This window comes from Eumetopias jubatus, unplaced genomic scaffold, assembly GCF_037043125.1.
Source record: "Eumetopias jubatus isolate StellerSeaLion01/CBP00866 unplaced genomic scaffold, mEumJub1_p1.0 scaffold_1, whole genome shotgun sequence".
Lineage (NCBI taxonomy): Eukaryota > Metazoa > Chordata > Mammalia > Carnivora > Otariidae > Eumetopias > Eumetopias jubatus.
In genome coordinates this window covers 57,151,457-57,165,148 of record NW_028274807.1, presented here as the reverse complement: position 1 = coordinate 57,165,148, position 13,692 = coordinate 57,151,457, and the positions used below count along the sequence as shown (strand labels likewise).

Below are 13,692 nucleotides of genomic sequence, written 5' to 3'. Positions count from 1 at the left end.
AGGAGGGGGCAGGAGCAAACCTGTGATGGCAGGTTCCCTGATAAGGAAAATCAAGTCAGAGGAGATTAGTGAGAGAGGGGCAGGAAGTAGCAAGGGAGCTGGGGAAGCTTCTGGTTCCTGGACTGTTAGAGAATGGAGGCATTATTAAGGAAGAAGAAATAAGCTGGATTTAGGGCATCCAAGCTGAAGTGGGTCTCTGCTACACTTGGGTATTTATTTCAAGGTTTTCAAGTTTTTATTTTTGGCTTGTTCTATTTGAGGAATCACTGAGGGATGCTGAGTGGGTCCTGAATAAGACATGTATTTTACCGCCATGCCAGGACCACTATAATATGCACTTGGTGGCACACACACATCATCTAAGGACTAGATGAGACTGGCCAAGCACAGCCTGGCTGGCCCATTCGCTAAAGGGGAAAGCCAGGAAGCAGGGAAAATCTAATGAACAAGCAGGCAGAACCTCTTATTTTTGAGCATCCACTGAAAGGAGATCAAAGAAGAAACAGAGAGGGAGATGTAGACACAAACAGGGCCAGAAGAGCGAGACATCAAAGAATGAAAAGCTTTCAAGACGAAGATGGAAGTATCTGCCACAGAGATAGGGGCACGGTTAAGTGTTGACAAGGCAGTTAGATCAAGCTGTGGTGCAAAAACCCTTGGTCAAATGGGACATAGTTTGCTTAACTTAGAATCGACATTTCTTTTCACATCCTGGATAGCTGCCTTCATTGATTTGCCAAAAGTCAGACCAGATGAGTCAGTTTCATGTTCGGTCGAAGACAGTGACGCCCCAGTAAGTAAACAGAGGGTGATATCGATGAGAGATGAACAGTCTTTCCCACCTCTTCACAGAGCACTGTTCAGGCTCCATAAGCAACCTGATCTTCAGGGGTGATCCATTATCTCTTAGCCCATCCCCCAAGGAGGGGTGGAGGGAAATGGAAGGAAGGAGGGCGAGCCGGAGAGAGATAGAGGAAGAGCTATAAGCAAAAGACTTCAAACTACAGAAACCTTGGCTGTAGCTGCTTCTTCTTTATGCACCACAGGGTTTGCATTTTCCTCAAAATACTGGATTCTCTGATCTTTAAAAATAATGCAATATGATTCTAAGTAAAAACAAAGATTATTCCCTTGTCCAGTCATTCAGAGAACTGAAGGAAAATCTAGTAGCTCATGCCCTTAGATTTTGTGAAGTTATTTTCTCTGTTTACCTCATTTGCAAAAATAATTAATTGTTCATCCACATCACTGCTTTTCTCTTTGCCTTCATTTAAAAATGACTTTTTAAAAAACACAGTTCTTGGTGACAAAGATAAAAAAAAATCCAAAGCCAGGGGTTTGTATTTATTAATATTGCCATGTATCACTGAGCAAAGTAGGATTTTCACATTTCCCCCAAATTTACTCCCTGCAGAGTCTGTGCAATTTGAGTGAGGCCACGGTGGATATTTCAGTTCTGCTCTACACTTTTTGTGAAGGCAGGGATAGAGGGCCATCCCTGCAGGCTCCTTTGCTGAGGAGCTGGCCCTGCTGGGGGTGGGGAGACTCCTGCAGTTTCTTTGGAGCTGTGTTTATTATTTTCCTCTTCTCACACTGTCCCCATTCCGCCTTTCTCCAGCAAGCAACCAAGACAATTAGACAACTAAGTATTTAGATTTTGGCAGTTATAATTAAAGAGATTTCTAGTATTCTCAGGAAACATTAAAGTTGTAGATAAGGAGTGGTCACCAGGAAACTGGCCAATCTATGGCTTTCTGTGTGATTTTGTTCTATCAACTCAGTCACTGTTTTTTAACTTCTGTCCTTATCCTCACCCCTAACATGAATGACAATCTCAAGGGAAACAGCTCTAGAGTAGCTACCTGGGAGGGCTACTCTCCAGTTAACAGGGCACTTTCTTTCCAGGGTGGAGCAAGGCAGGAGAAATGGACAGAAAGACGGCAGGGATCTCAGAGAACAAAAACTCTTACCAAAAACCTTGACTGTGGTGGAACTCCTCAAGATTTTGCCAGGTCTGACCATAACGTGGCAGGAGAACTTCCGGTCATCATCGTGGATTTGGACTGGAGAGAGGTAGAGTTTATAGTCTGTACCTAGCTGGACTCTGTCTTTAAATAATGTGGAATTGCTGATGGATTGACCTTGGGTGATAAGTGTTTCCCGAGTTCCATTATCCTCCTGCTGAAAGAAATAGTTACTAGTTACTGTGCACTCAATCATGCCAGCTCTGGGCTAGATATTCTACATGCATTAATTCATTTATATCTGTAAAAATAGAGATGATGAAGAATTGAAATTAAGAGATATTTAGTATGTTACTAGAGAAAAGATCTTTACACTTGACTTTCAGTTGACAACTACAGTCACCCTCTCCTAACAAGAATAGAAACTCGATGCTCTGCTGACTACAATTTACCCTTCATAACTTTCCATAAGCTGCATATCAGGGGTGGGATTTGGAGGGCACAGCACTGGGGGCTAATGAAAGATCATAATTCTCATTCAAGAATCTTCATGCTAAGATGTGTTGTATCAGTTTTGTTTTAAATCTTCACCAGAACTGGATGACTACAGTTGACCTCCCTTCAACCTTCCCCTTAGAAAAGGTCTCATTTTAGCTCCCCTAGGGACCAGGACTAGGAGGAGGTGAAGAGACCCCTAGGGCATAACATTTAAGGAGGCACTTAGTCTCAGGGACTTGTAAGTGCAGGGTGGGCATCTGAGAGTAAGTGCCTCCTTAAATTATGTGCCCTAGCCGCCTCCTAGTCATGGTCCTTGCCCTTCTGCCCTTATTTCTATGTTACCTTCAAGGAGGACACATATAGGGTAGACTGTAAATGTTAATCTGAGTTCCACAAATCAGAGTGTATTTGAAGTACTTGGTTCTTCTTTTCCATATCCTTTCTTGGGTCTGTGAAGGAAAGCTCGTATTATTCTTGCCATCCCCAGAATTTCCATGGACACGATCCCTGGGGTATCACTGTGCTGGTCAGTGTCAGTAAATGTGCTAAGGGCCAGTGAGGAGGGGACTCTTGAGGGGCAGAAGGGTAGAGGAAGGGTTATACCCTCATTCTTCTTTAGTATAACTTAATATTCTCAACTGAGTTGCTTTGAAAACATTCTGACGCACAAAGTCTCTCCTCTGGAGATTCTACCTCATTTATTCTGGGATGAGACTCAGGCTGGGGTATTTTTTTTTAAAGGTCCCCAAAGGATCCAGATTTGAGAACCACTGGTCTAACTCTAAACAACAGATGAATCATTATATGCAGAGATCAGGGAGAAATGAGGGGAACTAAGATGAAGAAGGTTGAACAGCAAGCATTTGATGGGGAAGAAGAAGTCACAAAATAATGAAAAAAAGATCTGTTGCTTGGAATTTCTGGCCTAAATCTGTTAAAAAACCAGACAGATTCAGAGTAGTAGAAATGGAAGCTAGGTGAGTGAGAGAATTCAAGTTTGAGCTAGGAGAAGAAACAGTGGAAACATGAAGACAGACTTCTTAAATAGTTCATACAGTTATTTCCAGAATATACTTAGTAGAAACTCTTCTGTAAGACAGGATTCTTTAGGTGCATGTAGCTCGGATTGGTATCAACCTTACATACAGATTCAGATAGTACCTCTTGCAAAGAATGATACCCTGTTCAAGACTTCCTCCTGAAACAATGTACATACTTTTATCCCTACATAAAGAAGGACCTAGGAGTCTTCCTAATGAAGAAGCACATAGAAAATTAAAGGGAGAGAGCTTGTATCCTGGAGACAGGGGCTCTGAAAGGAGCCCTTAGTGTTGGGTGGTGACAGCAGAAGAAAGTGGAAGGCAGTTCACTCAATGGCTGCTGATCTGGAAACCAATCATTAATTAAGGAAGCAGGCTCCCCCTGCAGGTCTGCACAACCCGCTAATTTACACAGCTCTTGCTTCATGCACAGGCTCTGTTTTTGTGAGGATCTTAGAGTTCAAAACGCTTCTTGGTCACTTAGGAAATGACTCCCCACTAGGAATGCTTCTATCTGTATCTATAGTGGGAAGAAAGGCAGTCAGAGGCTGAGCTTGGAGACTAGGGAGACAAAAGCTGCCTTTCCTTTATTGTGTGGCTAGCTAGCATAGTTTAATTAATGGAGGAGTTAAAAAGGGGGCCAAGGTAAGAACCTGCACATGAATGGCTGCCTTCTCAGAGCAAATGAGAGAAGAGTTGGGGAAAAAAATGAGTTCAGGCAAACAAATGAAATGTCTGGAGCTGGGAGAGGGGAAGATAATACTAATATTATGTTACCACCACTACTAAAATTTTATATTCTTATTAATCATAGCTTAAATTTATTTAGCACCTACTATGTTTTGGACACTCTGCAAAGTTCTTTCAAGTCTTATTTATTCCTTATGACAATCCGGAATAAACTAAGGCTAAGTAATTTGTGCACAGGTCAAACAAAGCAAGGTACTTAAGTCACAGCATCAAAAAGCAGAGACACCCAGGTCCAGGGACAATTAAGTCTCAGAGACAACGTGTACTAATAAAAACCAAACCATCACAAAATAATAAAAAGAATTTTTTTTGAGTATCTGGAATGAAAAATTTAGAAGAAATTCCAGGAAGCCGGAGGCCTTTATAAAATCTGCAGATTACGGAGGTGTGGGCAATTTGCTGATTGAAAGAGCTCTTTTATGATATATTGATCCACCTTTGGTGATAGGGGTCAGAGAGTATACCTCAACTCCTACCTGATAATAATGACCTTAGGTAACCTGGTCTGCTGGAAACAGACTGGTAAGAGGTCTTGTACAGAGTCTTTATTCTTACCTGTTTGGGTTTTTTTCTTGTTCTTCAAAGAAAAAAAACTGACAACTTTTTAAAATATTAATAAATATTTCTAAAACTTAATGGGATTCTCAAATTGGAGGACCCATATGATTTAATGAGGAATGCAGCCTGAACTAGCTAACATATATGGTACACCTATGCTTGTCTCAACCCTCAGTAGACACTCAAGTAATACAAACTTCCTATCCTCCAGCCTCACTGATGATCAGTTTGTATTTCATGAGAATTCACAATCTGCAAGGCTAAATTGAAGAATTACGGAGAGTCATAAAATGGATCCTTTAAAGATGAGCTTTCAATATGTACTGAGTACAGGTACTATGCTAAATTATTTAGTTTGAATTACCTTATTTATACTTCACAATGCCAACATCAGGTCAATGCTATAATCATCCCCTTTTACACATGAGGGAACTAAAACTTAATTTAGGCACCATATCCCATATTTTAACCAAGTGGAAAAAATTAATAAAAAATCTACAATTAAAAAATTTTTTATGACTGTGTAAAGTTGTGCCCATGGGGGATACAATATCATGAAGTCCCAGAAACCACAGGCTAATTGGAAAATACTTCTCCTTGAAGAGCATACCTGGGTCTCAGACAAAAACACTGCCTACCTTTATTTAAAATTTTGATATTTTGTTCATCATGCATTTCCCCTAAATTTTGGTTTAAAAAAAATAATTCATTAAAATATGTACCTTAATTGCTGATTTTTGGGGCATTCCCTTAAATTTTGTACTTAAGGAGAGGGACTTGCTCACCTCACCCTAATCCTAGCTCCCAGGTCACACAGTAAACAGAAGAGCCAGAATTTGAAAACAACAGTTTCCTTCCAAAAGTCATGCTATTAATGATTTTGCTATATTCAGCCTCATAACAGTAGTAGAACAAACAGTCCTTGCCTTTTCTGCTTATAGTCTATTTGAGGAGAAGAATAAATTCACAAGAAAAACAAAAAAACATGACCCATAGAAGAGAAATAAATGTATAATTAAATTTTGGGCAGGAGTTGGATAAAATAATTAGCATGATGAGGGTTGGGCAGGGTCTTATTGAATCATGAAAAGCTCTTCCTATATGTCCCTTAATGACCTTAGTGACAAACCTTAAAATAATTTGTGAAGGCTTTCCTGTTTTTGTACTAGAATCAGAATTTCCAATACAGAAAAGAGACTCTGTTACTATTTGATTTGGTGATGTTATCTCATCTCCAGGCTGGCCTGAGCACCATGTCAGACCTGGCTGTGTTGACCACAGCCCATGGCAGGTGTTAGCACATTCAATAAATTCTGTTAATTGTATCAACTGCTACTTCTTTATCTCCAAACTGCTTCCTATCTTCACATTTCTTCCATTTATTTTCTATCTAGTTGTCTTCTGTCAAAGCGGGCGGTTTGCAAAGCTCCCCACATCTCCTTTGTAGAACACTGGGACAATATTTTTCTAATCATCACAATTGGTTGTTAGTCCTTTGTGAGTTGGCTACCACTTTATTTCTGATTATAGTGAAGACAGGGTCAGCTGCCATCAGGTAGAAGGTGAGTTTTGTTTTCTGAATAGCTAGGCTTCCCACAGGCATGGGAAACCAACATTGTTTATAATGCCAGTTCGCTTTTTGTTTAAATATAAAACATTACAAATACTGAAGAAGAGTATATGGAAAAGATATAGACAGAAATGTAAAGAAATATAAGCATCTAGGTTTTAGTTTTGTGCCTTTATCACAAATATTGAACTGTTTGAATCTGATATAGTCTTCTCCTTCTTTTCATGATTTTAAGGAGAAAAATCAGGGTTTCTCTTTATCCACCAAATTGAAAACAAACATTTCCCCGATAACTCTCTCCACCTCCACTACCAACTTGTATTCAAGGTCCCAGGGTCTTGGTGTAGTACATGTCTGATGTTTGCTGGCCAACTGTTCTTTAATTATCCAGCTCAAATATAACCTAAGAAGTTTTTCCAGGTCCATTTATGCAGAATCAGACTATTTTCCCTCTTGGCTGCCATTTTTTTTTATTAAAGCTTTATTTCATGGCACGAAATATATTTGATGTAGTTTTGTATCCCTGTAGGACTTAACACTCAAACCAGATTCATATATGTTTGTTGGACTGAATTGAAGTTTATGTTGTAGGAAATCAGGGTGATACCTTGGAATAAAAACAGAATATTAGGGGCACCTGAGTGGCTCAGTCGTTAAGCGTCTGCCTTCGGCTCAGGTTGTGATCCCAGGGTCCTGGGATCGAGCCCCACATCAGGCTCCCTGCTCAGCTAAATATTAGACTGTATTTAGAAGCTCCCAGAAGAAGCCTGCAGAATTTCCCAGATGACTCTATACTTGTGCCTCAGGACATAAACTGGAAAACTATTACTTGTCCTTTATCTACCAACTGTACACCATCTAAACACAAATATCCTATGACTTCTTATTCATCATCCCATCATGTACATAAACCCTCAGTGTCCACTGAAGGATTAACCGTTTGTGTTTATTTAATTACCTCTCATGCTAGATCAATGTTGGATACGCTATTTGCATCTGATGCCTTTCTGCTTCAGTGCAGTTGCCATCCTGGAATGTAACTTCCCCAAATGCCAAGAAACCACCCCACGGACACATCTGACACAGCCTTTGCATGGGGTTGGGTACACAAGGCAAATAACATTTTTATGATAACTGAGGATCCCAATGATCACCTTTTCCATGAGGGTCATAACAGAATTAATTAGATTTTATAAACACATACAAGTAGACATGACTTTTGTTTTTCAGTGACCTAGATTAAAATAATTTTAGTTTATAAAATTGTTTCTAGGGCTTTAGTGGGGCATTTGAAGTGGGGGAGCACTTTGCAACTTCCTGGAGTTTCCCAGCTCAGTCCAGCAGGCTCCCACCCTCCTTAGCTCATCTTCACCACCACCACTCTTTAATCTTTTTTAAAAAGCCACATTGTATCATGTTTTTAAGAACAACTGGCTTATTATGATTATTACTGCTAGTTTAACAAGAGACAAAAGAATGAAAATATGGACTGAGGGGGTATTTGTGTCCTCTGCAGGCCTCTAAGAGTTGTGACTCGAAGAATTGCGGTTGACTCCCTCATATGAGCACATTAGCTGATCTCCTTTCAGACCTGCTGAATCCCACAGCTGCCAACAGTGCGGAGCACAGATGTAAATCGGAGTAGCAAATAGATTTTGACATTTAAAAGGGGAATGTGCAGTAGGAATTTACTCAGCACATTTGCCAATACAATGTTCCCTTTGAAGAGAGGTTTCTTTCAAAAAGATTCCTCAAGTCGTCTGTATCATGGTGCATTCTTCAAAGTGACAACGTGGCTGGAGGTTCTCGATGTTTAGGATTGCCTCACCATGTGACCTTAGGTGCACTCTCTCTGTCCCTCATTTATCCTACATGCCCTGGCAGGATCCACAGATAACGTCTGCCTAGCCTTCTTTGCTTCTTTGAAGACAACCACTACATAGAAGATGCCTTATCAGTTATCTAGTTGTTGATACCTAATGAGATGCTCATTAACCAGTTGAACAGCCAGCATGAATTTAGTGACCATCAGTTTAATATGAGGCCAATAATAGGACTGTGGGGGAGCGGGACAAAGAGAAACAGATCCAATCAATTATTTATTCTTTATTGAGTGCCTATGTACTAAAGGAGATGCTAGGGATTTTTTAAATGAGTGGCATAGCTTTTTGCCCTGGAGAAACTCAGAGTCACACAAAAGACACAGGCTGGCTGAAGTATTGACCCTTGCTTGGAAAAACAGATAACCCTTTTGATAAGAACACTATAGATCAACTTACTAGCCAGTATAAATCCCTACAAAACCCTTTTGATAAGAACACTATAGATCAACTTACTAGCCAGTATAAATCCCTATAGTCAAGCTTTATTAAACTGTATTATTATTATTATTAAACTTGATGATTCCCCTTGATAGTGAAATTGTGGTAATTAGAGTGGAGATGTTCACCCATCGGTAGGAACTACGAATAACGCAAGCAAGGCATAGATGGTGCACTTCCATTGCTGTGATGTTTAGTATGGCCAGTTCCTGCTCTCTTGAGATCATCTCTTTTCAACTTCTGTCTGAGAACCACTTTGTATCATGTTGGTTAAGGACAACTGACTTATACTGATGATAGACGTAATGACAGGAAGACTTACATTTTGGAAACCAAACCCTATAAAAGGGGGGAAAAAGTGTTTCTTGGCAGATGACAAAGAGACACTGTAGATTTTAGAACAGTCTGAGAAAATTATTTTAGAACATCTTTTTCTTTTCATCCTACTGACTACCCCAAAAATTATTTAGACAGTGACAACTCATCAGTAGGTTGTATTCTGAGGCCTCCTTGCAAGTCCTTTATTTTGGATTTGGCGTATCCTCAGACAAATCTTTGTATATGAAGGGTCTAGTTTCCCAGACGGTCCACAAAAATTTAGGTAACTCATAATATGAGTTATCATTTATGTGGATATAGTATTTTGCAAACTATCAGCCACTATATTCATGGAGATCTAGGAGTTCTGCAATAATTTTTGAATCTTGTGTTTTCATTTTGGTGACCATCTAAAAATTATCATAATCATGTTCTGGATCATCTAAATCAACACCCCATTATGTGATACTCAAAACTGTGCTTATGTTTATCTTTGTGTTAGTCTTGTGTCATCAACCAATTTAACAATATTAGAGGTCTACTATAGATTTAGATTAAAGCTAGCTGCCATTTGGTTGGATTGCCTTGGAAAGTTTCTCACAAAAATCTAGATTTCTGGCTTCTTTTTCCTCCTTCCTTCCTTCCTTCTTTCCTTCCTTCCTTCCTTCCTTCCTTCCTTCCTTCCTTCCTTCCTTCCTTCCTTTCCTTCCTCCCTCCCTCCCTCCCTCCCTCCCTTCCTTCCTTTTTTTCTTTCTCCCTCTCTCTCTTTCTTTCTTTCTCCTTCTCTCTCTCTGTCAGAAAACATGGCAACTATGGGTCTGCCACAATCTGTGGCAATAATAAAACCAAGCAGCCTACTGAGTGGCTGCTTCCCACACAGGTCCTGCTTCTCTCATGTATGTATGTTTTCTGCCTGTATCTTATAAGCATAAGAGTTTGTGTCTCCCCATCTAAAGGAATGTTGCATATCCCCCAGGATGCCGTAGCAAGCATTCTAGGAAAAGGGGTTTCTTCCCTCTCCATATGTTCTTTATAAAACACATATTTGTGCGTAGGGGTTTCTGCTGCATGGGGCTCCTCTCCAGGGCACCATTACACTCTTTTCTCTCTGTAATCAGGGTTTGGTATATAGCTTGAAATAGAAACTAACCTTTAGGAACTAATTTTTAAATTACTGTCTTCATAGACCAGAGGCTTGCTGAGTTGGAAGGAATCTTAGTGCCCACCCATCCCTCCCCCTCTAGTCCCCAACCTTCCACCTGTGTGCTTCCTTCCCTAGTATTACTTGCTATTCATTTTTATTTCATTAATATTTAAAGAGCATTGTGGTTATTCACTGAAAAGGGCAACACTTACCACCAACCATGCATAGGTGAACTCAGACGAAATTTCCGAGGAGATATTTTGAAAGCATGGTATTTCCAGAGTCTGATTTATCTGTACTTCTATTATATTGCTGCTTCTCCATTCATCCGGTGTAACTATAACAAAATATAGGCGGAAGAGACAGGAATATGTGATTGGTTTATAAAATGCTTTTTGTGAGAGAAACAGGAACAGTGTTAGCGTAGAGATTCATCCGCCCTCAGGGCTCACCTATGACAAGGCAAAACCCCACTAACAGCCCTCATTGTATAAATGGCAAAACGGAACCACTGAGAATCAGAGAGACTTGCTTATCACTGAAAAATTACAGGGAAGCTGCCCTAAAAGAACCCAACTCACAATTCGGTATGTTCCTCTGCTTTAACCCCAAAATAATGCGTTAGGCTTCAGATTTTTTTTTTGATCATTTAGAATATAAAGCTTTATAACCTAGCCTCTAATGATCTTATTAAAAATTCTAATAGGTTTAAAGTGTTTTTAGAGACGTTTTAGGTTCATAGCAAAACTGAATGGAAAGTAGAGAGAGTTCCCATATATCCCTTGTCCCCTATGCATGCCCAACCTCCCCCACTACTAACATCCCTAACCACAGTGGTACATTTGTTACAACTGATAAACTACAATGACACTTCATTACCACTTCAAGTCCATAGCTTATTTACATTAGAGTTCACTATTGGTACTGTACATTCTATGGGTTTTGAGGGATATATAATGACATGTATTCACCGTTGTAGTATCATACAGAAGAGTTCCACTGCCCTAAAAATCCTCTGTGCTAGAATCCCCCTCCCTCCTGACAAACTCTGACATTCGCTAATCTTTTTCTTGCCTTACTGCCTTTACGAGTTGTCTTTTTGAGCTTACAAATATTCCTCCAAAGATGGAATGATATAGAAAAATATATAAGAAAACTCTGAAGAAGGCATTGTTAATGGATTATTTTCATCTATTTATTTATTTTTCGTTTTAAAAGGAATATGAGATAAATATCAGTTTCATAGCCTCTCTTTGGGAAAGTCATAGACACACACATACCCATTTGTGACTAAACTATAATAACATCCAAGAATAATTTATAAATGAACTCTATCATCCTAATATCCCAAAAATCTGATTTCCTTTTTGCCATGTCTATATAAATCTTGTTTGTATGCATACATTTTCTCATACTTTGCAATCCTTTTAACCAACAAATGTTACCCGTATTTTTACTTAAAATGTTTTGCATGATTTTTAAGCTATTGGTGGTTGAAATTTTCGGAGACTTTATGTCATGCTATCGTATGTACATATCATCATCTATTTTGTCATTTCCAATTGCTGAATTGTGTGTTCTTTCAATTTGGGTTTTTAGTTTATATAAACTACTATAACCAATAGAGCAAGGATCCTCCTTATACTAAGAGTTTTCTTCTGACCATTCAGCTACTTAAGATAAATTCCGTGAATTTAATGGGTATGAGTATTCTATTATCAACGGCATAGATTTTTAAGTGGAATATTTCTCAGTTTGGAATGTTATACCTAGCCTTTAGGACTTTGTTATATTCCAATCTCCCAGCAATAGAAGCTACCCCCTTTACTGATAATTCATTCCTCCTCCCTTCCTTAACTGAAACCAGGCCTCTCCATTAGGGCATATCTTCCTTGCATCATTCTCAAATAGTGGCTGTTTATATTTTTGTGCCCTTATTTCCTCAAAATTAGGAGGTGGGATAAGTGCCTTCCTTGCTCCTCATTACTGTTTCCAAATGTTATTCCAACCCCATAATTAAAAAAAAAAAAAGCCCTGCCCTTTATGGTTAAGAGAATTTAGCTATAACAGTAATTCCAAATGATTTATTTGTATACTACCACCAAAACTGTTTGCCAGGACTGCTTACCACCATTACCACTATTTAATTTTATTCTTGATATTATTTTAATTGTTTTTTTATAATTATTTTACTTACATAAGTTTATTTTCAACAGAGAATGATCTAGGCACTAATATTTGGGAAGTGCATGAAATCCACTTGATATGTTAATTATATTTTAATGTACATTACCCAAATATATAAGTATTAAATTTTTGTAAAGTTGATCCAGATTCTGGGAAGTGGGGAATGCAACCGACCTAACTTTTTTAATATTCCTGAAACTCCCTATAAAAACAGACAAAGTAACTAGAGTAGTAGACCTAAAAACATATAGGCAATATGTACAGGAACACTAATTAACAATATATCCCCATTAATAGATGGGGACAAATGACTGGACCACTGTGGTATCAGCAACTGAGCAGAAAGAAACAGGAAAATCGACCAAGCTTCGGATGCCCCTCAGAACTAGAGAACTCCCTCCCCGCCCCAAAGCAACAGGTAATCACTGGAAAGACATGCAGACTAATCTGAGAATAGCAGCAGAAATGGAGAAAGGAGTTTGCAGGCACCAGATTACCAGTGCCCTCAAGGGAAACAAGAGGAGGCTTGTCAGTGCTGGAACAGAGGGTGCTTTTCAGACAGATCCCATACTGAGAAGAAACCCCTGGGAGTAGAATTCAAATTAAACAGGACAGGTCCAATAGGAGAAAGCAAACAGGAAATTTAGATAAAGGTGAGGCATAGGAGGAAAGGAAGTATATCTCAGAAAGTACAATGGCATATTATTTACCTTGAAAATAACAGAAGAGAGGGCTCCAGAGACACTGAACACTTTACAAAAGATAGCCCGGCCCACACCCTTCCATGGCAGAAATCAACATGCACTTACCTTAAGTGTGAGCAATAGAAAAGGAATGGGGTAGAATCACACATAAAGATACTATAAGAAAAAAAGAGAAAAGGGAACAAAAGAACATCCCCTCAACAATGACAGCATATTAGAAAAAGATAATTTCACAATAAATAAAAACTGTAGCCTAATAACTCAAAATGAGGTAAAAGAAATAAGGAAAATGATATGAGCTGCAAAAAATTTTAGCAAGACTGGTAAATGAGTCAACTGGAAAGAAGGAAGCTCAGCAGAGACAGGTGAGAGAATTCAGGAAAGAGTTGGAAATAACAACTCATTGTAGAAATTAAGAGCAAACTAGAAGAAAAACAAGAACATTTGGCCCAAAAGTTAATGCACTAAAAGAAATTTAAAAATCCAATAAAGGGAAATTTTAAAATAAATTAAGAAATAATAAATTTTAAAATAAAAAGTATCACTTTCAAAGAAAGTGATAAGCAAAGAAGATTAAAATCATGTATAATAGAAGGCACCAAAGGAAATAAGCAGTAGACAGAAAAAAATACTAAAAA

General features: G+C 38.8%; 1 protein-coding gene across 5 annotated transcripts in view; it reads right to left on the bottom strand.

Annotated features, from left to right (window-relative positions):
- CD96 (CD96 molecule) overlaps positions 1-13,692 on the bottom strand; it is an 89,637-nt gene that overhangs the window by 59,512 nt on the left and 16,433 nt on the right. For 3 of the 5 annotated variants that reach the window (XM_088024415.1, XM_028110633.2, XM_028110631.2), the window contains exons 3-4: positions 10,376-10,500; positions 1,971-2,181 (exon numbers count right to left, since the gene is read on the bottom strand). In XM_088024415.1, the coding sequence (XP_087880541.1) occupies positions 1,971-2,181; positions 10,376-10,500 (336 nt within the window). The remainder of the gene's footprint in view (positions 1-1,970; positions 2,182-10,375; positions 10,501-13,692) is intronic. The other 2 variants (XM_028110632.2, XM_028110634.2) reach the window with 1 other exon arrangement.